The following is a 24,383-nucleotide window of genomic DNA, read 5'->3' as shown; positions in this document are numbered from 1 at the left end:
TAACCAAAGACTCTGAGACTAAGAGAGCCAATTTGATCCTCTAATGGGTAACATGCATGTATTTTGTATATGCCTCAATGCCAGTGGTACAGTGTACTCTCAATTGTAAGTTGTACTCTCAATTGTAAGTCGCTTTGGATAAAAGCGTCTGCAAAATGACTAAATGTAAATGTAAATGTAAATGTACAATGCTCTCATTTCTACAGAAATAAACTAAAAGAAGATTTGAAGATTTTGTTTTAATAGGTATGCCCTCCCCCAGGGAATTCCATGCAAATTAACATCTTTTCCAAAAGGTCAGAATATTAGTTTCTGTCTGCTTTTTGGGGATGACTTGGTCTGAGGTACTTAAGGAAACGGTGCAAATGGGTGAATTAGTAGCCAGAAAGCTCATAGTGTGGTGTGTGTCTCTACGCGTCATACTATGTTTTTCCCATGCATGTATTTTACCAGCATCACTGGTGGAGCCAGAGTACCTGTGGACTTGGGAAATGACGACTGACCAAGAGGGAGCCAGTGGGACGAGGTCTCTCTTCTTTGAGTACTACTGGCATTTTCCGCAACTAAGGGCTTGCGGGATTTAAAGAGTGCTTTATCACAGGATCTGTGAAAGGGACATTTATATAAAATTAGACAAAAACGTTTTGCATCCATTATTGAGTATATTTATTAGAATTTACATTTAAATGAATTAGAATTTAGTTTCTCAGTCAATCTCAGTTTACCGTTTGACAATATCCTCAACAAGCTTGACATGAGTAACTTTCATATCCTCTTGTTTGTCGTCACTGTTGAGATACACTGAACATAAGAGTAGGCATAGCCCAACAACATCACTTTCAATCTCAACAACAACAAAAGCACAAACTGATATTTTTGATAAATTATTTATATAAAGCAACCTGTGGGTATTACAGGATATGTTAATAATTAAAAAGAAGCATAAATTAGCTACCATCTGGCAGATCAGGCATTTTCCCACTGGGCCAACATATTTTTTGGGTCTGGCCGATATATCTAGGCCTACTCATATTTGTCTAATTGGCCCATAAAACTCTTAGTAACCGCCTATGGTTTTTTCTGCCAAATTATTTAATGTGCCGTGGTCTTTGTGGCTATGTAATTTATCAAAAAAGTCACCATAGGATTTTTTTTTCAGACAGAGCAGCCCATGTGCCATTGGTTCTTTTCTTAATTGACATTGGGTTGACCCAATCACATCTTTAAACAACTCCCATTTCGCTCTCTGTGTGAGTGTGCAGTATCGGTGTGTATCTGTCAAAATACTCAAGAGGGGTCAGAGAGATAGAGAAGAAACGGAAGCGATCCTTCAGTTAATTAAAAAATTGCTGCCATCAGCAGCTAAAAGAGTTCTGTGCTCAGATGCACGCAAAAGTCTTGCCGCAAAGCCCCAACAAACGTAATTACCATGAATGTGTCAGGGACAAATAATAGGAATAATGTAAAATTATTATATATATAAAAAGTGTTTTTGAGTCCGTGTTGCAAAGATAAAATCACTCTCCATCATATAAGAGGAAATTTAAATATAGGCTATGCATTGTGTCATGGAATTTTCAACTCAGAATTATGTGAAGACTGAAAAATAAAGAGTCCAGCAAATTTGTCTTTGTCTTGCTTTTATTTCTCCGCGCAGAGAACAAAATGATCTGGTTTACACACAGTGAAGTCTGTGAGCAAAGAGATAACAGTGAGCTCACAGATTAGAGGTTTTATAGGCAAAAGTATACATTCCAAGGTCGCTCAAATTCATCTCGAACCAATTGAAATAGTCCAAAGTCACGCCACCCATCTGTGCTTACAGTGTCTGATTGTTCTCCAGTTTATCTCCCGTACCTAGCACAGATAGGGCATCCTGTACTCCCATGAGGTTGTTTTAACATGGGTTTAACCTCTGTCACGCACACAGTGTAGGTTTCCCATAACTCTAACATTCCAGGTCACTAATGTATGTTTCTGTGTTCGTGCCTAGTACCGTGATGTTACGAATATATATGTAATCTATCTTTAAGTAAAGTTAGTTTAATAGTGAAGTTAATTCAATTCAGTGTTAAAAGTGAACAATAAACATTAAATGTAATTAATTAGAATAATTTCCATTACAATTGTTATATACATTTTTGGTTTATTCTTGTTTAGCACTCCTGTTCATGACGGCATGTCCTGATATTGATGAGTACTACATGTTCCTGGGTCAGTATAATTTTCACCATATCTCTACACCTAAACCTAACCCTACCCATGAGCAATGCCTGAAATCAGAGGAAATTATACATGAATGGCACTGATGTACAAGCACCAAATACTGATTGTAAGCTTAAACGTCACAAAAAATCTTCAAATCTGATTGGTTAATCACAATGTCGTTCCAGGGTCAACCAAGATGTTGATGCCTGAACACGTTGAACTCTGAAAAATAAGGTTCTGCGTTCAAGATAAGAAGGCAGATATTGCATCATATAGATTCTTTATAGCTCCGAATGATGTATTAGGGGAGACCGGGTATGGTTGTAACATGGGGAGAGTTGTAACGGCACCATTTCCACCTATCAGAAATAAGCTATCCTGTGGTAAATTCATTATTTATCCACTTCCTCCTGATCTTATATAAATGATTATCAAGGCTATAAATAGACATATGCAGATTTTATAAGAAAACAAAAATTGTCAAAAGAAGTGTGGGTAAAATGTGCCCTTTGCACTTTCTGGATCCACCATTCTGGATAAGCTTGCACCCTTTAAAACATGGGTTTCACACCATTGTGAATCTAATTGAGAAAATCCATACATAGACATAATCTCAGTAAACTGGAGGTGTGGTCATTCGTCGAAAGTGCAACATTGTTTTGTATTTTCTATTAAATTGTTTAAAAAAATGCTTTTGAAGCAAACTTAATGAGGAAGCTGCTGTTTTTGCTACTTTTCTCTGACTGTTACAACTTACCACAGTATGTGTTACAGCCTAACACAAGATTGTAGCAAGTGCACTCCATGTATTTAATATCAACTTATAAGGGCTGTAATATACTTACAAAGGTTTGAAATTGTCCCTTTTGTACTGAACATATGTGGGTGATTTGTATAAAAGCACTCTAAGCACTCTAGCTTAAAAATTCAACGAGTTCCAGTGTGTTGTTTGAATTTAAACAAAAGTGAACGCTAATTTTATTTTTATTTATTTATTTATTTTAAAAGCATTTTAGATATAAATTATTATGAATAACATATTAAACAATATATTTTAAGTAGGTTGTTGCAATGCTTAATAATAGTTAAACATTTTTTTTTACATTTATGAAACATCCAAATATGAAAATTATAAATATTTAAAATATATTCCAGTACGTGCAGCATTGAATCTTACATATTGCAGATGAGGGATAAACTGGAGAACTTCAGGAACATGGCTAAAGAAAACTTGCAAGTGGTAAAAAGAAACAGAAGGTATGGTACGATAAACATGCCAGGGAAAGAGACTTACAACTTGGGCAAAAAGTACTTACGCTGTTACCTTTACGTACTTGCAAGTTGCTGGCCAAATGGCAAGGTCTCTATGTGGTTAAGCGAAAACCGGATCTTGTAACAAATGACATTTTGTGTCCTGAAAAGAAATGTCCTTAACAGATTCTATATGTCAACTTGCTGAGTTAGTTCAAAGACCAGATGCTTGAAACTAAGGATCAAGTAACAATGATGGTTCAGGCTGTTGATGATGAAGTAGACAAGGTGGAAATGGAACCAGTCTGATGGTCAGAGGATGCTCCAGGCCTTTATTCCTATCTAAGTAATCATCACCAACAGCTAGCAAAGAGATGTCAGTCTTTTTCATCGCTATTCCAAGAAAGACCAGGGCTGACTAAAGTTATCATCCCATAATATCATCCTAAAATGTTCTGCCCCAATCTGACAGAAACCTTATAGGTTTCCTGAAAAGATAAAAACTGAATATTGAGGTGAAGATGATGTTGGGTATGGGAATAGTGGAACATTCTCAGTTTGAATGGTCAAGCCATTTCGACACTCTGCCCAACGGGGATGGTGGTGACAGGGGTAAACGAGGAAAAATAGGGCTGGAAGTAACTATTTGGATCCAGCCACTGGAGTGGCCGTGGTATGCGCTGTGCTATGTGTGGGGATAATCTATTATTTTCTGAATATTACTGTTGAACTGATCAAAAAGCAAATTACTGTTCACGTGTGTTTTTACTACTAAATGTAGTAAATGTAATGTAGTAAACATTTTGTACTTTCTCCTGTTTTATTGTTGATTTCCTGATCATTTGAAATTGGAAAAAAAAAACCCAGCAACATGCAAACTGCTCAAAAAGTATGCTACTGTTAATATACATTTTACTACTATATAATATAGTAATAATTTAGCACTTTCTCCTATTTTAATGTTTGTTTTCTCTTTTCTGATAATTTAGAATGAGGATAAAAAGCCAAAAAAAGGAAAAGGAAAAAAAAAACATGCAAATAAGTTCAAACCCATCTTTTTCTTTAGCCATTTCAAGCTAGAAGGTTTCGAAATCTTAATGTCAAAATACAGCATTTTTCCCAAAAAATCTTGGCGTCATTTCTCAAGTCTGGGCATCCCATTAACTGATCTGACTAAAAAGAGTCCTTCCTAGTTCTTCCTCTCTACAATACTATCTACCTGGAAGGGAGTTCACTTTGCAAACTGACCATTGAGCATTGAAGTGGATGCTCTGATGCTTGACTCTGCAGCAATGAGCACTGTCCGTAAGTAAGAAAAATCTAATTGCTGATTACCTATCTTGTTTACCTGACTAATACCGTCTAGAGGGCATAGGGAGAAATGTAACGTAATTCACATATGTAGCATGTTAAACAATTATATCATAATGTTTTGTTTAAAATAAGAAAAATTGAATGGAAATTAGACCAATATTGTTTGTTTAACATATATTATTCTCTTCGTTATACCTTTTCCTATGGAGTAGGAGGGGCTAGCCCTCAAAAAGGACGCCATATTTATTCCACCCATGGGAGGGAAGAAGTTTTCACTGAGAATGTAGAAAAAGAATGTGACTATATTAAAAATAAAAATAGAGTTTGTCAATGATTGTATGATGATGCTGAAGTTAAGCATAATTTGGATGTAATTTTAAAAAACAACTAACACTGGACTGTTTGAATTTGAGGGAAGGATCCTTATCTATAATGTCTAGTTGATTGATCAAGAAGAGTCAGTGGCGGACAAAGCTGACTTGGGCTAGAAGTCAGTGGTTCCTTGACACTATGTAAAGTGTATACTGTATATGTACATATATATCAAATGCATTGCTTAATTATAAAATAATTCTTCCCTATGTACTCATCGTTTGTGCTTTCATTTTTCCTTCATCTTTGGGGCATCCATAGAATGGTACTCCTAGGCTGAAATATAAATACAGGGACCCTTTTTCACCCACTCAGTATGACACACTGTCACACCATTACTTCCGTCTGCACCTCCATTATCAGCAGAAGCCGCCAACTGGTCACAATCCCAATCACCCTTCATAACACGCTCTTGACCAGATTGTGACACACACACACATCAGAGTTTATGTCTTGTGTTTAGCCGCCTCCTTCAGGGCTAAGTATTCCATACTCCATTGTCATGCTTTGGTGTGACAATGAATGAATACCCATGTATGCTGTGTGTCCTAATAGTCTGTGTCCTTCCATTGTTTTGCCTTTTATTAAAAAAAAGGAGAAACCCTTAACATTCTGGAGTCATGGGGTCTCATTTATAATATCTTGCACAGAAACAATACTAAATTTGATTTTAGGATTGTTTCTTAGATATGCATACATGCGATTCATAAAATAAATGTACGTACGCATCTCTTTCAGATTTTAAGTCTATGAATGGCAAATGATCTCAAACTTCTGCACAAATTAATAACCATAATTTAGAGCAGTGAGCTAAAAGAACATCTTTCATTTTCAAAAAATCTTCAGTACTTTGACAATAAAAAGTGTGTATATCTGCTCAGCCTGACTTGATGCTGAGCACTTTTCCACATCAAAGACAGTTTTTATAAATATGAGCATTGTCATGGATTTAACCGTACGCGCGCAGAACCTTAATTTGCTGAGTTGACTCTGAAACAATGTTGTGATTAACTAATCAGATTTGAAGTTTAGGCTTACAGTTAGTGTATGGTGCTTGTACATCAGTGTCATTCATCCATCATTTCCTCTGATTTTAGGCATTACTAATGAGTAAAGTTAGGTTTAGGTGTAGAGATATGGTCAAACACATTTTTGGATTAAAACGTTCCAGGAACAAATAGAACTCAGCAATATCAGGATGTTGTGTGTACACACACTCTATGATCAAATCTGTGCATATGCACACTATAAGTGAGGCTCATGAACTCTTCCAGGTGGTCCCACAAATACATCAATAGATATTCCTTGTTTGCCACCTATTCCTTGCAAAAGAATTAAGTAAAATCCTTTTGTGTTCATATAGTCTATTCCTCTGACATGGGGTCGTTGGATTTTCATATTGTGGAATCATATTTTTAAACTGTGGGTCACAACGCAGAACCTGATTTTGCTGAGTTCTACATGTTTCTGGAACAACATTAGGATTAGACAATTAGATTTGAAGAACCAGTTTATAGTTTTTGTGAACTTCAGGCTTACAATCAGTGTTTGGTGTTATACAGCAGTGTAGAGAATTAATAAATCTCACTCCACAATGCTTCTCCACTGCGAACAATACTGCTAAGCATTAGTAGTCATTATATGTATGAAACCAAATAAATCTAACATTGACATATTTATTTAGCAACTTTTTGATATTCCCAACAGTTTTCTTCTTAGTAGTAGCACAGCAGGAATGACCTGGGCTCAATATGTAGTCCTGGAATTGAGAAACAGCCCTGGTTTAGTGAGAGTGTGTGGCCATTTTGGTTACAGGTGTTTATAATCAAAAGTAATGTTTTATTTACATTCGTCCAAGACTTACTGACATTTAAAGACATTAAAATTAATTTTTTTTATAAAAATCTTTCATAAAGCTATGACTTCATTACTCTATTCTATTTGATACTGCTCAGTGCTTCAATACAATCTGTATTGTTAAAAGCACTATATAAAGTGATTGATTGATTTTATCCACATAAAATATGGCCTTTTAAAAAACTGAATTACATTTTAAAAAGTTTTGAAATTGTAATAAAGAACATCAAAATAGATGGTACAAGCTATATATTTATTGCTTTACCTATATACAGTACATATATCCATATAATAAGCTGAAACACATGGAACATTCATGACAAATGTTTAAATAGAAACAACACTTAAACTATGAAGTCATGACCAATCATTACTCACAATCATACCAAAACAAAGCAAGTGAATTATTCAACATGTAAATTAATCATAAAAAAAAAAAAAAAAAAAAAAACTCATTTGTACATCAGACACAAAATTGGTGCCACAAATATCAAGGATATGTAGTCACGTCTTATTTCAACAGGACAATATCCAAATATAGCAAGTCTCTGGAGACATGAAGCTGACCAGATCATGTTTTTTTTTTTTTTTCTTAACTACAGCATATTACACTATCCAACTAGGAAACTAGCTAATGGCTAAGGCTAAAAATGGTGTGAAATCACATCTTTATTACATTTTATGAATTGCTAAATATAGCCACCAAACCAAAATTAACCAGTTCATCTCATTTAAATTTTAACCATTTAGAGACATTTAGATAACTTACAGTGAAGCTCATGAAATCTTTAAAAATATGCCTGGGTTATAATTCACCACAACAGCCGGAAAAAAACACCACAACCACAAAAAAAACAAAAAAAAACAAAACAAACAACAAAAAACAACAAAATTTCTTTGCTATATTTTATCTTTAAATAATTCCCTGAATAATCTGAAATGTTAGGAATGAACATTTCATGTCAAACACATATACACAAATTTTAAAGATTTTCAAAATGTATGTTTTAATTAATTACTAACATTATTATTTTATGTTTAATTTACTATGACAATATTTAGTTGATAAAATAAGCACAAAAGCAGATTTGGAATACATTACAGCATGATAACAGGGAATGTCTCACGATACAATACAATCTCACAACCAGCATTGAATTGTAAAAGATAACTAATAATCCAGACATTATCTAAATGAAAAGATGTGTTTGTCGACTACATGCATGCTTATGCACTCTTAAAAAGAAAGGTGCTTAAAAGGTTCTTGATTCAATAGAAGAACCATTTTTGGTTCGAGAAAAAAACATTCAGTCAATGGTTCTTTAAAGAACCATCTCTTCCTTACCTTTTTTATAATATAAAGAACCTTCTTTTGCCACAAATAACCTTTTTGTGAAAGTGTCTTCAGATATTAAAGATTCTTTATAGAACCATTTAGACAAAAAAAAATTCTTCTATGGAATCGTATAGTACCTTTATTTTTAAGAGAAGTTATTTTAACTATATTATGCATTTTCTTTATTCACGTTTTTTTTACATAGCCTCGCTTTCCCCCACTGGTGTACTTGGGACAAGTCATTCTATATTGCCAAGAGAGTTGTTTACTTCTTCCTCACTGGGGCTGGGCTCTAGCCCCATACTCTCTGTTTGGGACAGCTCCTCCAGCACCTCCTTTCCTGCCTCTCCAGCACGAGACGCCCATAGCACAGCACCCTGTTTCAGCCCGATTGAGCGAAGCAGCTTAGCGTAGTCCACAAAGGCTGCGCCTATAAGCTTATGTGGAGATGCTGTGGTTAAGAAAAACTGGAAACAGGAAAGTAATATAAGGGGAAAAAAAAAATCAACTAACCTAAAAATATCTGTAAACTTAAGTGGCCACATGTACACTTAAGGAAATAATGGCATGCAAGCCAGTTTTCTGAATAGCAAAGGACCATTAAAATTACATTAAAATGTAAAATTAATTGCTTCAAACATTTGCGTTAAAGTGACTCCAGCAAAGATTTTCCTTAACAGCTGAAAGATGTTAGGTAAAGAAATAATTAATGGGTAAAATGTTACCTTTTAACTTTGTACTCCACTGTAAGCAAATGAGCTCCTCACTAGGGTAGGCAACACCATGGCCACCTCAGACACAAGTGTCTAATCACATTTCCGGAATTGGGAGACGCCAGATTCCAGTCTCCAATCTAATTAAAATTGTGTCGTCTTTGCGTCAATGATCCAAAGCTCTACAAGCTAGCTAAACCATCAATCTTTCAGATAAATCAGCTGACCAGCTCCCGCTAATGAAAGAAACAATCAAATTGTTCAGCAGCTTGTGGGAAAAATGCCCACATTGAAACATCTAAAGAAAATTATCATCTATGCTTTGTTAAAACAATAAGATATATGACCGAATCTATGTTAGTCCCTTTTTAAAAGAGGTAAAAAAAATAAATAAAATCAAATCAAATAGAGATAAGCAACTTACCAGGATCTAAACAAAAAGAACAATAAGATAAACATCATAATCTATGTAGCAGTTTAACAAAGTATATAGTTTGTCACAAGATAGAAAGGCTAAAAAGAAAGAAGAATCTACAAGTACATCCACAAATCCGGCAGACACTTTCTCACACAATGCTGTCAAAACTCAAGCAAATGCTTCCAAAGCACACCCACTAGCCCCTGCTCCTAACACACCTAATGATCGAAAGGACAGACCAGCATTTTTAAACAATGTTTTAACATTAAAACAAAGGTTATATTTAATAAATCTTTATCATTTCTTTACTGATTAAACCATTATTGCTGTTTTAACAGCAATTTATCATACTATTCATCATATTATTTTCCTTTTAAACAATCACATTTACACCACAAGTAAATGTTATTTAGATTTTATTTCAGTTAATCGCACTTGATTTAGTAGGCTATGTTAATTCCTTTATTTACTCTCAAATTTTTGTTCAAATTAGAATGAAGGATAGTATGAGTCTATATAGGTCTATATTTCATTAATCTTATTCCTGTTTTTAACATGAATACCCTAACATGAATATCCTTTTTTGACTCTTACATTTTTTTCTTATTAGAATGAAAGATAGAATACCCTATGAGTATTCCCAATGAGTATTTCATTTAAAAAATATTACCATTTTTTAAAATCTTTTTTTTAAACTGCTACATAGATTTTGACTTGATACTTTTTGTTTTTGTTTAAGATCCTGGTAAGTTGCTAATCTCTATTTTATTTTATTTTATTTTAACTTTGTATCTGTAGCAAATATTTAAATCTCTAACCTTTCATTTGAAAAAAACATTGAAACATCAAAAGCAAAAGTAACATCTAAGGTTTGTTTAAACAATATAAACAAGATACATGACTGAATCTATGTTAGGTTTCATTTTAAACTGCTTAACAACACTTAAACACCCATCAAAACACACATTGATTCTATCCAGCGTATGCTTAATGCATTACTTTCTAGGTATTTGTGCAAAAAAAAAACTAAAAAAAAACTTTCATAAAAACTTCCACCGGTTCCGTTTAACAATCAATACATTATTTTACATTTTAAAAATTTAAAGCACATAGTTTTCACCAAATACTATGAAGACTAAACTCTCAAACCCAGAGAGATATATATTTTTTTATATTTAAAAGTTAAGACTCGACCATGCTTTTCTGAAATGGCTACGTCTTCATAAAATGTCTATGTCACTGTGTGGGAACACTTGCATAACACCGCCCCAAATGTTATATGCAAAGAAAGAAGATATTTTTATATTTTTATATGCAAAGTGATTTTTAGGACTATATCTTTATCGGAATCTTCATTATCTGCCTTTATTCTCATTGTAGTGTTGCTGCTGCTGTTGGCGCAATGTCATGAAAATGCTGTATTTCATTGTGAAAGTGAAACTACATAGGGCTTCCAAAAGAGGACACAAGTAGAAATCAGAGGTTAAGTTGTATTGACCAGAACAGTTCAACCCAAATATTTAGATAACCTTTAACATTTAATTATGCTCCCACTGGATGCAACAAATGCCTTGTTTGTAATGTGTTTTATTGTTTTTGTTATCATGCCTGTACACAGCATCACAGCACATTAAGGGTATAACATTTATGTCATGATTAAGTTATTCGCACAGCACTGGACAGCTCTTGTATAGCGTACACCTCACTTTTCAGAACAATGAGCTTTGTAAAAAGCTTCAAAAAAGCAGGCAAAGTGAGCAACAATAATGTACAGTATGTGGCAAAAAGGTTTTTAAACCTTAAACCGCATAAACGCATTGCATTATATACAGTGAGCTCATGAGCCTCCTGCTGGACAGCGTGCACATTCAGGCCAAGTTGCACAAAGCCTAGTCTGAGACTGTCTCTGAGAGTCAGTAGAGGTTTTACATCACATGAAACTATTGTGCCTACCACAAAGTTTACATTAGTAACGGCTAGAGTCCTTATGATCTGACCACGTAAGCCACAAGGTTGATTACATGGTTACGGTCGACATGAGCACCTGGGTCGATATGCTGCAGAACACCTCTGGACAGTACGTTGTCTGCAACGTTGAGGGGGGTCAATCTTACGAAGTCTTTGTGCCATCGTAACTACTGGCTTACTTCTGACACCATGTACATGCATATAGTCAAATTATCTGTGAAACCGAGTTATCTCTTTATTTACCAGACCTCACCCAGAGAAAAAAAAAACAACCTTCCCCTTCCTGTCTTTCCTTCATATTTTTCCATCACCGCCACAGACCTCTTACGCCATCTCTTATAGACTGCCACTGTGAGGATAACAACAGCCATCAATATAATCTACAGTATAGAAGTACCTAAAGTAAGTTTTTTAATAATAAATTAAAAAATGAGATCTGTGACTCAAAATCTATAATTTAGGTTTTGTGATCTGTTGCAAAACCTTCAAATATGAAACATAGGTAAATACAGGCTGTGAGTCAGAAGCGGCAGACTGTCCTTGTAAAGTTGGACTTTAAAGAAATAGTCTTTGCACAGACAGAATATCTCAGGTTCAGGAAACATTTCTCCACAAAATGGTGGTGGCGGCAGCACAAACCCCACAGTGAGAATAAAATTTCTGTGTTCTTTTTTTGCATAATCATTTGAGCGGTGTTACGCAAGTCTTCCCATGCAGTGAAGTAGACATGTAGTGTTTAAGTTGGCATGACAGAGTAGGAAGTGTTTAAACAAGGTGTTTTAGGAATGTGTGATTGAGTCTTACCTTTTATAAATAATATCTCTTTGGTTTGGAGACTTTAGCCTTTGCAACTGTAATCTATGCACAAACAGCTTGTTAACATTTTAAAGAGAAAGTCAAACTTGAATCTGTATCATATGGCCCCTTTAAAGTTTGTTTCTATAGTTAACGCTTGCAAACCATGTTCCTTTAATGAGCTGATTTTATTACATTTTCTATTGTATTTTCTTGCTGTATTAAAGTTACCTTCCGTAGCCATGAAAACAACATTTGTTTTAAAAGTTGACACTAAATTACACTGAATGTCTGCTGGACAAACATATTAGTTGACTGTAATATTATTTCTGCTGCAGTTACTTTTGGCAGCAGATTTTTGGACACATTTTTGGTTACACTGCATAACCACAGATTTTTCTGTTGCTCTCGCTGAAAGGATAACGGTATAGTGAGATAAGAAACAGCTCACATCTCCTCAGATTTTGATGGAAAATTAATAGAAAAGCTTTAGCAAGCCCCAAATCAAGATGTTTGCGTTGTTGTGCATTTCTGTCAAAGAAGGCATGATTGAAAAAGTATGTGTGATCTCTTTCTATGTGTGTTGAGGAAACAAAATAATGAATTACTAAATTTGTACTGATAAATCATTGGTTACATATTGATAATTGCTGATTTAATTTTCCTCTTTGAAAAAGGATATTAATGTCGTCATTTGTCTCCATCACACCATATTTCAAGCAGGCTTCAATAAAGAGTGCAGCACGGTCCACATATCTCATGCTGTTAAGAAATGTAAAGATGTATCAGAGACATATATGAGCATCACGTTTACATGAACATTCAAATTTCAAACTGGTGGATGCTATACTTTTTAGCAAAATGCTTAGGATGTGTCACTTTCACCAAGATGATACTAATAAACACAGCTTTTACAGTTATTAGTTATTTTGACTTGACACGTAAGACTTTGACTGATGCACTTACATTCTCACCTAAAAATATATTATCAAATTTTAAAATAAAATGAAAATATTATAAAACTATAATTTACCCTCAGGTAATTGCCAACCCACATGACCTTTTTCCACCAATAAAATACACAAAGGTAATGTTCTAAAGGAATGCCAAGCTGCTATTTTATGATACAATGAAAACATACTGTGATCAGGGACTACTTCTTATTGTGTTTTTACTCGTATATAAATCACTAAATGGCATAGGACCTAAATACATGTCAGAAAGGCTCACTGAACATAAATCTAACAGAGCACTTAGATCATTAGGATCGAGTCAGTTAGAAATACCAAGGCTATTTCCAAGAGAATACCAAGAGAAATACCAACACAAAACAATGGTAGTCTGCTTTAAGCTATTTGGCCGCCCACAATTGGAACCAGAATGATTAGATGTGCTAAACATTAGCCACATTTTAATCTAGACCCAAAACTCATCTATTTAGCTCTGAATTTGTTGAATGAACACTGTGCTAGGTCTGAACTGCACTATATTTTATGTATAATCATTTAAAATAAATGTAGATTTTTTTGATAAATTTAAAATTTGTTTATTATTTTGTTATGATTATCTTATTTCCTTTTATGCAAAGCACTTTGAAATACCATTGTGTATGAAATATATGTATGCCTTGCCTAGAAAAAAAGTACTATAAAGGTATACAGTAAGTATCTTCCAATTTTTTTTTCATTCACAACTTGACATGTGCTGTGGTCAGATTTGATATAAAAAAAAGCCACAAGTCCTCCTAAATATTTGATTTTGTGTTTAAAAAAAGGAAAGCCATATGGTCTTGAAATAAATGGAGATGAGTAAATGGTATGTCAATTTTGTTTATTTATTATTTTACTATTTTTATGCTCCATTCCTAAAACAGATATTACATTTTAATGGATGAATACTCTGAATGATCAAAATGAAAAACAAAAAGAAAAGAAATGTGTACCTGTGAAGCATCTCGCCCACTCTGTGAAAGCATCCTAAAGAAAGCAGGACCAGGATGGCCTTTGATTTCTGATTTACTTGAGGAGAACACAAATGCTCTGCCCAGCGCTTCAGCACATCTGAACTTTCTGCTGGGCTTAGACGCACCTAAGAGAGAAAGACATCAAGATATATGAGATTCAACATTAGTTTTCCTCACTATTTACAAATTGTTTGCTGTATATTGATCACATAGAACTGCAGCATAATTGGCTAGCTGTTCCAATCTAACTAGATGACTTCAACATGGACGTTTTTTTTATTAGCCTATCATGAAACTTACTATCTTATTTATAAGATAGTAAGAAGATATAATGCTGCAGGTCACTTTACCACTTTCCATGGGACATTTTTAATTTCAGATTTATCTGTCTCTGAAACACAAAATAAAACTGTGGTTGGTTGTTTAAGTGGGTAGTTATTGGCCATAATGAATTCCAAAGAGTCTGGTTCTAAGTAAATTTGTAAAAATGTACTGAACAATTTCTAACACATTTTTTTTCGCTACTAATATATAAAACCAGGGGCTTATTATAAAACAATCCTAACTTTGAGTACACACTGATATAGCAGCAAATTACAGTTAGTACAGGAACTGCATGACCATCAAAAGCATCACGGAACATTACTGCATATAGTGGAAGTGACAAAGGCCTGTTAACACAAAGAATGATAACTATAATGATAACGATAAAAATATAGCTCTAAAAGTTGTTCTCAAAATTACAAAACAGCAGAGTCCACTGCTACGATAAAGGCATAGAGAAGCAATACAATTGAATTCACATTACAAACACTGACAGCCAATAAGAATCTATCTGCTATAACAAGCATGATCATTTCCAGCAGCATGTACATGTGCACTTAAAATAAACAGAAAATATAGTCCACTGGTGTGGAGGTTATATAGTTATCTTTATACTTCTCGTCCTTGGTGTGTTAAGGGCCTTAATGCCTTTTTTTTTTTTTTTTTTTTTAAATAAATATCCTCTATTATTTTATTTTTCTCATCAGCAGTTCAGTATTGGTTGCTTGGTAACAATCCTGAGAGTGAATTTACTTTACCATTTCTTATTTAGAGATAAGATACCATTTTGTAAGATAGGATAAGAATCACAAATCAAGTTAAAATTTGTTTCTGTAATGAAATTTGTGAAAAATCCTAATTTAACATCTTAGGTCTTAACTTAAGATATATAAGGCATTTTCTGCAATACGCTCACAGAACTGTATTCACAGTGTTTATCAGTTTTATATTGTTAGCAATGCAATTGTGAGTGTATTACAAAAAAACTGATTTATCATTGGCTCTAGATCGTGTTTGATCAAAGTACAGTACCTTGGCCAGCCAGGCAGCACGGTTCCACTCTCCATATGTCTGCAGATAACGGCAAGCATCTGCTGCTTTGTCGATCAGACACAGCAACTGCACACCCTCTAAAAGACATAGATGCAGAGAGAAATAGTGAGGAGACAACAGCAAAACAACAACAAAAACAAAGTTGAAAACATTGAAACATTTTAAGCAAACTGAAAGCAAACATTTTGAGTAATTCAGGTTGGTATAATATAGATATATTCACTGAATATAAATGGATAAATGTGTTAGTCTAAATGCCCATAGATGATGGGCATCTAGACTAACACATTATACCATAGTAACAGCCTTAAATTAGGGATGCACCAATAATGATCAGCGATTTTGCGCATTTTGATAGTAAATTATCTAGCAACATCAAGCAATGTTCTGGTAATGTATCTACAGTGTTAGTGCACATGTTCTTTGTTCATTTTAAATAACAGAAAATAATTTGATTAACTGCTTCAAACATTTCAAGAAGATTCTTGCTCTTCTGAAAGATTTGCGTACATACATTTCTGTCTCCTCAGTGCCATCACAAGAACCTGCTGGCAACTCCTAACCACTCGAGAGACCTCGCAAGCTGTCTTAAATAACTGTGAGAGTAAGAATGATTCTCAGCTTTAAGAAATCTGTTGACTTGCTTTTATACCTAACCAGTTATAAGCCATGATGTTCCTTAAAAAAAAGTTTCAAAATAGGTAGTACCTAAAACAAAGTCCATTAAAGGAGATGGAGCTTTCTTGCATTTGGCTCCCAAACTCTAGAATAGCCTTCCTGATAAAACTCTCTCTCTTTGAATGTAGATTATAGACATCTCTTCAGTCAAACATTCACATAAAGCATCTCATAACTTTTTATTCCTCATAACTATTATTTATTACTGATGTAAACAATTATCATAATTCATCGCTTGGTTTGAGCAACCATGCAAATTTTTCTGTCTTTGCATTTCTGTTTCTACCATGGGAAGAGAATCCTGAGGTAACTAGGAATCACAGAAGCTTTAGTCTGGACCCAACCTCCTATGATAATCTGAGATGAACAAACAACTGAAAAGGGATGATGCCAGCCCCTCCGAGGACCTCACATGACAACCCACATACAAAACTATCAAACATAATTATTGCTGTTCCTGTATATTTTAATATGTTATTAATAACTTGTTAATAAAATACAGATTTTTAAAGTACGTTTCTGCCATATGGACATTACCTTGACACAGTCACCACTGATAAACTACTGTACTCCTAAATGTAATGTAGAAAAAGCAATGAAATGGTGATGAAACCCATAGCCAGCTATGATGTCACCAAATAAAATTTAAAATGTGTCATAAGAATGTCTGCATGACATGTATAATTCAGTTAAGACTGTGTTTGGTATGAAAATGATTGCTGAGAGACACCGGTGGAATAAACAAGACAGTTTTGAGTGATGGCACAGGCATTTTTGGACTTGTCTTTGCCATTTAATTTCACACTTTAGAAAGTAAATGATGTAGGAAGATGGAGTTTAAGGTCAGCAATATCTTAATCTTGTTTGCATAAAATTTTCAACAATTGATTTATATTTTTATTGTTTTTTTTGTTTTTGTTTTTATAGCAATATCTGGCAACACTGTTGACACAACTTATTTTTATGTTTATCTGCTTACGCCCAGGACATCCAAGATGTAGGTGACCTTGTTTCTTTAGGAGAATATAAACAAAAATTTGTAACTCAAACCGCTGCAGTCTGTCAATCATTTTATTGTGAGTCAATAGGCACACAATCTTTGAGAGAGGAAAAAAAGATGACACCAGCTGGTTGTTATAGGTTATTTCTATAAGAGCTGTCGCTGCTGAATGTGATGCGGTTCTGACACAAATCTTATTTATTTTTTTATTTTTAGGTCTTAAAATCTCGTTAGATGAGGGATGTTAGATGAGTGAGACAGCGCTGGGATGCTTCAGGAAAGTTTTGAAAACCATTTCAAAGACATGTTCTTAATTGTGACTTTTACATGCTTGCACAGTTTTAAGGCAGCTTAAATAGTCTTTTTGGTAGCTTCATGGCTTAACTGACCACAACATTGCATGCACAGTTTATTTTGCGCTTTGAAATTACAGGTTATAGGCTACAGTGCACATTTGTATCGTTAAGCGTGCAACAGAAAAGTGTTCTAGCACAGTAAGTGGAGCAAATGTCCGAAATGTCTCCTGTTTGATGTGGTCGCAAAGTTGTTCGACTGAATAATAGCACTTGTCAAGAGAAAAACTGACAGAAGCAGCAGTTGTGAGTGGATCACAACTGCATTAATAATTTCATATTTTTTAATATTAACAAGTTTTAGGTTAAGTTTTAACAAGTCCTGTTTTAGAACATGGATGTATTGTCATGAGCCACAGGGTTTAATTTGGGTTTGTATGTGCATGTTTTCTCAAAGATTGTGTGTCCATTGACCTGCAGTATATGATTGATAGACTGCAACGGCCTGAGTTAAACATCTTCATTTGTGTTCTATTGAAGTCACCTACATGCCGTATGCCCTGATGGTAAGCAGATAAACATTTTTACTTTTTTATTTTTGAGTGAACTACCATTTAAACTGAAAGTAATTATAAAAACAAGTAATAAAATGTTATTGCTGAGAGGATACCCCATTCGGTAAAGTACAAGCAAAGTAATATTAATATATTATATGTCTGAAACAATATAAATATGATCAAAAATAGTAGCATTTATCAGTAGTTTAGAGATCTATAGAACAAGTAGGTTACAGAATGAAATGAAATAGCCGATCCGAACACTAGCCATGAAGAATTCTATGCTATGTCATTAAATATAGTAGTTACATTTTCATAAATCAAGCTAAAACATTCAAAAGAACACCAGAGAACGGTATCATCTATATAGCATTGATTATTAATGAAACTATAACAGAAATATCTATTGTTGCATGATTAATTTACAACAAATAAAATTATTGACCCCTATCCTTTAGGCTAGTGAAAAGTACATTTCGCAATGAATATGGTATAATTTAACAGTGTTAACCTATCCAAAACAGAGAAAACATTTTTTGTTCTATAACAAACATCTATATATATTTGCCTCTTTTAAAGTGTATAATGAATTGTATTTGTAGTGGTTATAAACACAATTCTTAACCACACTCCAGACCTAATTTTCAAACTTTGGCTATAGCCACATTTGCAACAATTTGTGTTGTGAAAAAACTATACATAAAAATGCAAATTGAACTCAGTATAGAAAAAGAGCATAGACAAAAAGCTACTTTAGCGAATACAAGAAAGAAATCACAAAAGGCTGACTCTTTTTGCTCTACCTGCCAGCTTGCCATTTGCAATCATATTTGTGGCCACCAGCTTAATGGTGCTCTGAGATGGGCCAGATGAGGTGATGGTGGTCACCAGGCAGGCTTTGAGAGAATCACAGTAGTAGCTGGAGTTATCTGCACTGGTCTCCAAAAGCAACTGCACTGCACGGTCCGTCTGATGAAAAAGGAAAAGATAATTGCTTCTGATCATTATTAGTCAACTGAAATATTTTAAGTTCATATCACATTAAAATAAGAGAACATTGGTGTCAAAACTTCCAGAGGATTTAATTATTAATACTGAGTTCACACTGAGTTGATGTGGGTATGGGCTAGTTGTTTCATTTAATCTAAAAACCTAGCAGAGGATAAATTGTAAGCTTATTAATAGGGCATACGTCACTCCAAGTAGACTGTATAAAATTAGAAAGTTAAAACCTTGGTCTAGGTGTAAGCTCATAAGTGCATATGTTCTGGGAAACGTCAAAAAATTCTGGACAATTGTATGCAATGTTCTCCCTGATATTTTACACCCAGAGAAACCATACAATCCCATACTCTTCCTGCTACCGCATGATTGTTAACCCTTTCAAAAAGACTGTTTTAAAGGATACAACCACCTCTACAATTGTTTAGAGATATCACTTTAATTAAAAGGTACTACTTGCAAAGTTAATAGAGCAAAGGAGAGGACTTTTTTGTGGTCCTAAAGTACTAGAACTGGGCAAAAATTACTGAGGTGTTAGATAAGCTAAAGCCTGAATCTCTTATTTAATTTTTTTGGTCTAAATTTTGAGGCATCTGTTTGTATATAGTACTTCTGATTTGTGATTTAGAGTCAGTTTCATAGATGCTGAAATTCTAACAGAAAAGCAGCCAGATATTGAGAATACTCATCATGAAACACAATGTACTTGTTACATTGTTAAAAAAAAGCCATCTACACTAATATTAGTCTGTTTCTTTCTTATTCGGTTTCTCAGTTTGTATCCAGATCAGATGGTGGATCAACAACCAGAGATGACATTCATCTAAGACCAGAATGCAACTTTGATGATTTGTAGCTAAGTGTGAGATTTTCGCAGAAGATTTTTCACAGCCCATGAAAGTTATTTTTTTCCCCCTACTATGGTAAATTACATAGGAATTTTGCACTAAAAATAAATCTGAATATCATAGAGACATGAGGGTGAGCTTGTTTGACTCAGGGCAGAAAACAGCCAATCGGGAATCACCACACACTTCCTAGCCATGCCATAGCAACTGTTATCAAGCCCCCTAGCAACCCAAACCCAAATAATTATAACTTTAAATCTGACTTTCAAAGAGACACAGGACTTGATTAATATCATTCATACTAACAAACAGTCTTTATAATATCATCACTGGCAACTGCTAAGCCACTCCCTAGTAACCAAACACCATACCCTAGCAACCGTTTAGCAAGACTTATATCTCTATAAATCGTATAGACATAGTAGTTCGTTCTTCTGACTTGTGTTAGCAAACTGGAATTCATACACGTTAGTCATGTTAGCAGTGATACATGCTAATAGTGATTAGTGCTAATTCATGCTGAGACCTCTATAAAACTCAATAGTAACTAGCAACCAAGTGCAGAATTTTGCCACGGCAAGCACCACTACTTTCTTGTTAATAACTAATTAATTTTGTATTTAATAAGTTTTAAGTAATACATTATCTCACATTTCAAAACCATTTTAATATATCTTCTCAAGGGTAAATAAAATAGAAATTAAACATTTCAGAGTAGTAAATGTATCCTCAAGTGGAAGTCTAAAAAGCACCATGTGTCTATTATCCAGTAGCTCCATGATGTTATTATGGAGGTGTGGACGAGGATGCCAGCAACAACCTGTGCAGCTCTGGTGAATGCCATGCCTAGGAGGATTAAGGCGGTGCTAAATAACAATGTACGAAATATTGACATTTTGGGCACAATTTTGACATTAATTAGCGAAATTAAATGTCTGTTTTTTATTTATTGATGTATGAGTGAACCCTGCTGGCATTACATTGCATCTTTCATTTTGAGACCACACTCTTCCCTGTATAATAAACCCGTCTAATGCGGAGATATGTTGATGTGTGTGCGCGTGTCTGCATAGAAAGCCCACAGTTTCTGATGTGAGAAGGATATATAACTGGGAATATTATATAGATCTATTAGTTTACTGTTTCAGGTATGATTGAATATGTCCATATATCAGTTTATACTGTAATGACACTTGCAATCTCACGCTATGCAGTGAATAAGTCTGTTTTGAAACTAAAAGGCAGAAAGCAGACGTTTTCTCATGCTGGGAGATAAGAATATATATATGTGTGAAAAAATATGCGGGGGGGCATGGCATCCCCCTGGTCGAAAAAATGACAAAAAGCATCCCCTATAAACCACTATTCGCCCTTACCATCCCCTTTGGATTATTAATTTTGTGTATTACGTAAAACTTCTCATGCAAATTGAATGTTAAAATCATAGTTATGTTAATTAAATAATGCCGACTGCGGGGTAAAAAATTTCCCCTCCACAATGGCACGCTCCAGGTTCAGCATTTCCCGCTCCCACTCCACTCCTCACTCAGAAACACCACTTCGCTCATAATTCAGTTTGTATAATAAAACAATAAAATAAAATAGCAGGAGCGTTTTAAGGTGGCTTATTGGAACACTAGTGTTTAAACTTTTTTTCCTACCACATGCTGAGCTAATATCATTGTCAGCATTATTGCTTCTTTTTGCAGTGCAAATTAGCTACGGATTGCTGTATTTCTCGCAGTTTTCTGCTTACAGAAGTAGCATGTAAGATTATATTTGTTTGCTGTTTAAATCATATGCTTTCACCTGAAAATATTTAGTAGCCTATCTAGATGGACAAATGCATTCCTAAAAGTAATTTCCTTCTCACATCATCATAGCTTTCACATTCTTTCTAATTTGAGAGATCCTTTTCTATCAAGCGAGTTTAACCTGAACTCTAAAATTGCATTTATATTACAGGTCGTTAGTATGAATTATAGCCTACTCATGATGGAGTGGTGGTGGAGCACTCTTGGTGCGAGTGTGTAAAATGAGCCACAGGACCATTATACCCATTACCTTCCCCCTTTTTTCTTACAATTTGACCACTGACTGTAGCTATCAGGAACTATTTTTAATGGAAGAATTGCATTTAATGAACTTAGTAACTCCCATCGTGCCTAACAACGATCTACAGCTGTGATTTATTCATAAACAGCATTTGTTGCTGTATCATAATGACATATATTATCTTGTCAAATGCATATTGTAGCTTACCTGTCCCAGCAGCAAAAGCTGGTCAGCACACTTTTTGGTGTGTTCATAGCTGGATCGTTTCACTTCTTGTAGACGAACACGCTCCAGTTGAAACCTCTAAATGAGAGAGAGAAAGTGATTTAAAAGTTATTTAGTGTTTCGTAGATTGAAAGTTCGGAGCAAAAACAAAACAAAATCAAATAGTTTGATGAACAGTGGCAACATGCCACAGAAAATCATTTGTTGAAATGTGATAATGCAGGGATGTCCACTAACTCCATTACTATGTATAAAACCCTTAGCATCAGCCATTGGACAAAATGACAATATTATAGATGATATTAATATATTAATATTATAGATGACAGATCATTATAGACAACAACATTGTAGACAACATCCTAATTTATACAAAACCCAGAGAAATTGCTTACAGAACTTATCAGATTTATTCACAACTATTCAAATATATCTGATTTGTCTTTAAACTGACATAAATCAATAATCCATTAATTAGATTAAAAAAACTTGAATCAATCAAAATGAAGAACCACCTATTTAAAACAGCTATTTTAAATTCAGTTCAATCCAAATGTCTCAGATAGGGTTGTGCAATTAATCAAATTTGATTATCATGTGCATCTAATCAGAAAAGCCAAAGCTATTCAGTGAATTATGGCTCTGTGTAATAAATGCTGCTTTATCTGAAAACAGGTAATGGAGATTTACAACTAATCACGGAATAAGATTTACTGATGATACACACATCTAGCTGCCAGTAAGTTACTTTAAAATTTACAGCAGCCTTTTTATAGTGTGAGCTATTCCTTTAACTGCTTTTTGAAGAAAAAAAAAAACGTGTTTACCTTATCAATAGACATGAGGGCTGAAGTTGTTTTCACTGAAGTGCAACCTGTTCATATGTTAACATCTCAAAAAAACGTGTTTTAATGTTTCATGACACTTTCATTACATTAACTGTCAGCAGCTCATACCTGGAAGAAAGAGCTTTCACATAGGATGTCATGGCAAATGTCAAGATGGCTGCTCTGAGGGGCCTCAGCTGGTGTTTGGCCTTCTGGGATGGATCCACTGGGCTGGCAGCTCTGGGCAAAAGACTGGATGTAATGAGCAGCCACTGTCCAAAACTGAAGGTCTGATTCATCACCAAAGAGCCTAACAAAAAAAAAACAGAGTTAGAAGCTATTTCACATATCTGACATTGAATATGATTGTGTTGACTGTGGAAAAAAATGTAATACTTTGAATATTATACACTACTCTGACTGGTAGCCAACATGCAGTACACACAGAAACAAAAAACATAGCATAAGTCTTCTTGTGCTTGAATTGTTTAATGTCATATTAAAATGCATACAAAGTAATCTTAATTTTAATTTTATAACAAGTAGATTATTCCTGACCTTAGGCATCATATTCCAGAACTTTAATATATTTTGGATTCACAAATTTAGGTATAGATTAACATGTTAAATAAAAAACACTTTAAATGTGCCTGGAGTCCACCTTTGTTATTATAAACTACATTTTCAATGTGATTTTAAACTATTAAAATCAAGAAGACTCACAAGCTTTTTTCTGATTTATGTTTGTATTTCAGTTATCTATTAATGTACCTCATTAGAACAGAAATCATGAATTGTCAAAGATTGCAATCATTAAAATTCAAACAATTTCCAACCATACTAATACCCCACATTATTTCTTTACTGGCACCATTCTGTTCAAGCTGTTTTAGACCCCTTTCTTTTCTTTTAAACCTTCACTTACTCTTGTTTGCTCTTGCCCTTGTTAAAAAAACAACCACATAATCTTACTCACAAATATACTTTTCAAAAGCAGTTGCTCCAAGTTGCTTGTTTCAAAATCATTATATAGCATCATGTTTGAAACAGAAGTTATCTTCTGTGTTTCCATGTTTCTTATCACAGTGTAGGAGAAAATTATTTTTATATAAAATTCTATACTGTGATACAATCTATGTCAATTTAGTGTTGCATAGTGTTGCATTAGGGTTAGTTGTACTGAAGTTATTCCTTAAGTAGCATTACTTTTACTTAAGTACAATTTCTTAGTACTCCTTCCACCACTAGTGATGGTCAACAGAATGAAACTCCATGAAAATATGTTGAGAGCAGGATAACAGTATGAACACTTACATAATGTTGTTT

The 24,383-nt window shown here is 34.2% G+C and overlaps 1 protein-coding gene and 1 long non-coding RNA gene across 2 annotated transcripts in view; one reads left to right on the top strand and one right to left on the bottom strand.

Annotated features, from left to right (window-relative positions):
* Positions 1 to 7,236: 7,236 nt before the first annotated feature.
* Positions 7,237 to 24,383, bottom strand: part of wdr11 (WD repeat domain 11) — a 68,094-nt gene continuing 50,947 nt past the window's right edge. The window contains exons 23-29 of the mRNA XM_043234561.1: positions 23,187 to 23,367; positions 22,213 to 22,308; positions 18,904 to 19,069; positions 15,552 to 15,649; positions 14,175 to 14,320; positions 12,915 to 12,994; positions 7,237 to 8,780 (exon numbers count right to left, since the gene is read on the bottom strand). Of these exons, the coding sequence (XP_043090496.1) occupies positions 8,578 to 8,780; positions 12,915 to 12,994; positions 14,175 to 14,320; positions 15,552 to 15,649; positions 18,904 to 19,069; positions 22,213 to 22,308; positions 23,187 to 23,367 (970 nt within the window). The 3' untranslated portion in view covers positions 7,237 to 8,577. The remainder of the gene's footprint in view (positions 8,781 to 12,914; positions 12,995 to 14,174; positions 14,321 to 15,551; positions 15,650 to 18,903; positions 19,070 to 22,212; positions 22,309 to 23,186; positions 23,368 to 24,383) is intronic.
* Positions 17,038 to 23,177, top strand: LOC122341215. Its single transcript, XR_006250453.1, has 4 exons — positions 17,038 to 18,109; positions 19,878 to 20,025; positions 20,721 to 20,828; positions 22,906 to 23,177. It is a non-coding gene; the product is annotated as an uncharacterized LOC122341215 (long non-coding RNA).

Source organism: Puntigrus tetrazona, unplaced genomic scaffold, assembly GCF_018831695.1.
Source record: "Puntigrus tetrazona isolate hp1 unplaced genomic scaffold, ASM1883169v1 S000001170, whole genome shotgun sequence".
Taxonomy (NCBI): domain Eukaryota; kingdom Metazoa; phylum Chordata; class Actinopteri; order Cypriniformes; family Cyprinidae; genus Puntigrus; species Puntigrus tetrazona.
The sequence above is the reverse complement of the archived record's forward strand: the minus strand, read 5'-3'. Positions and strand labels throughout refer to the sequence as shown.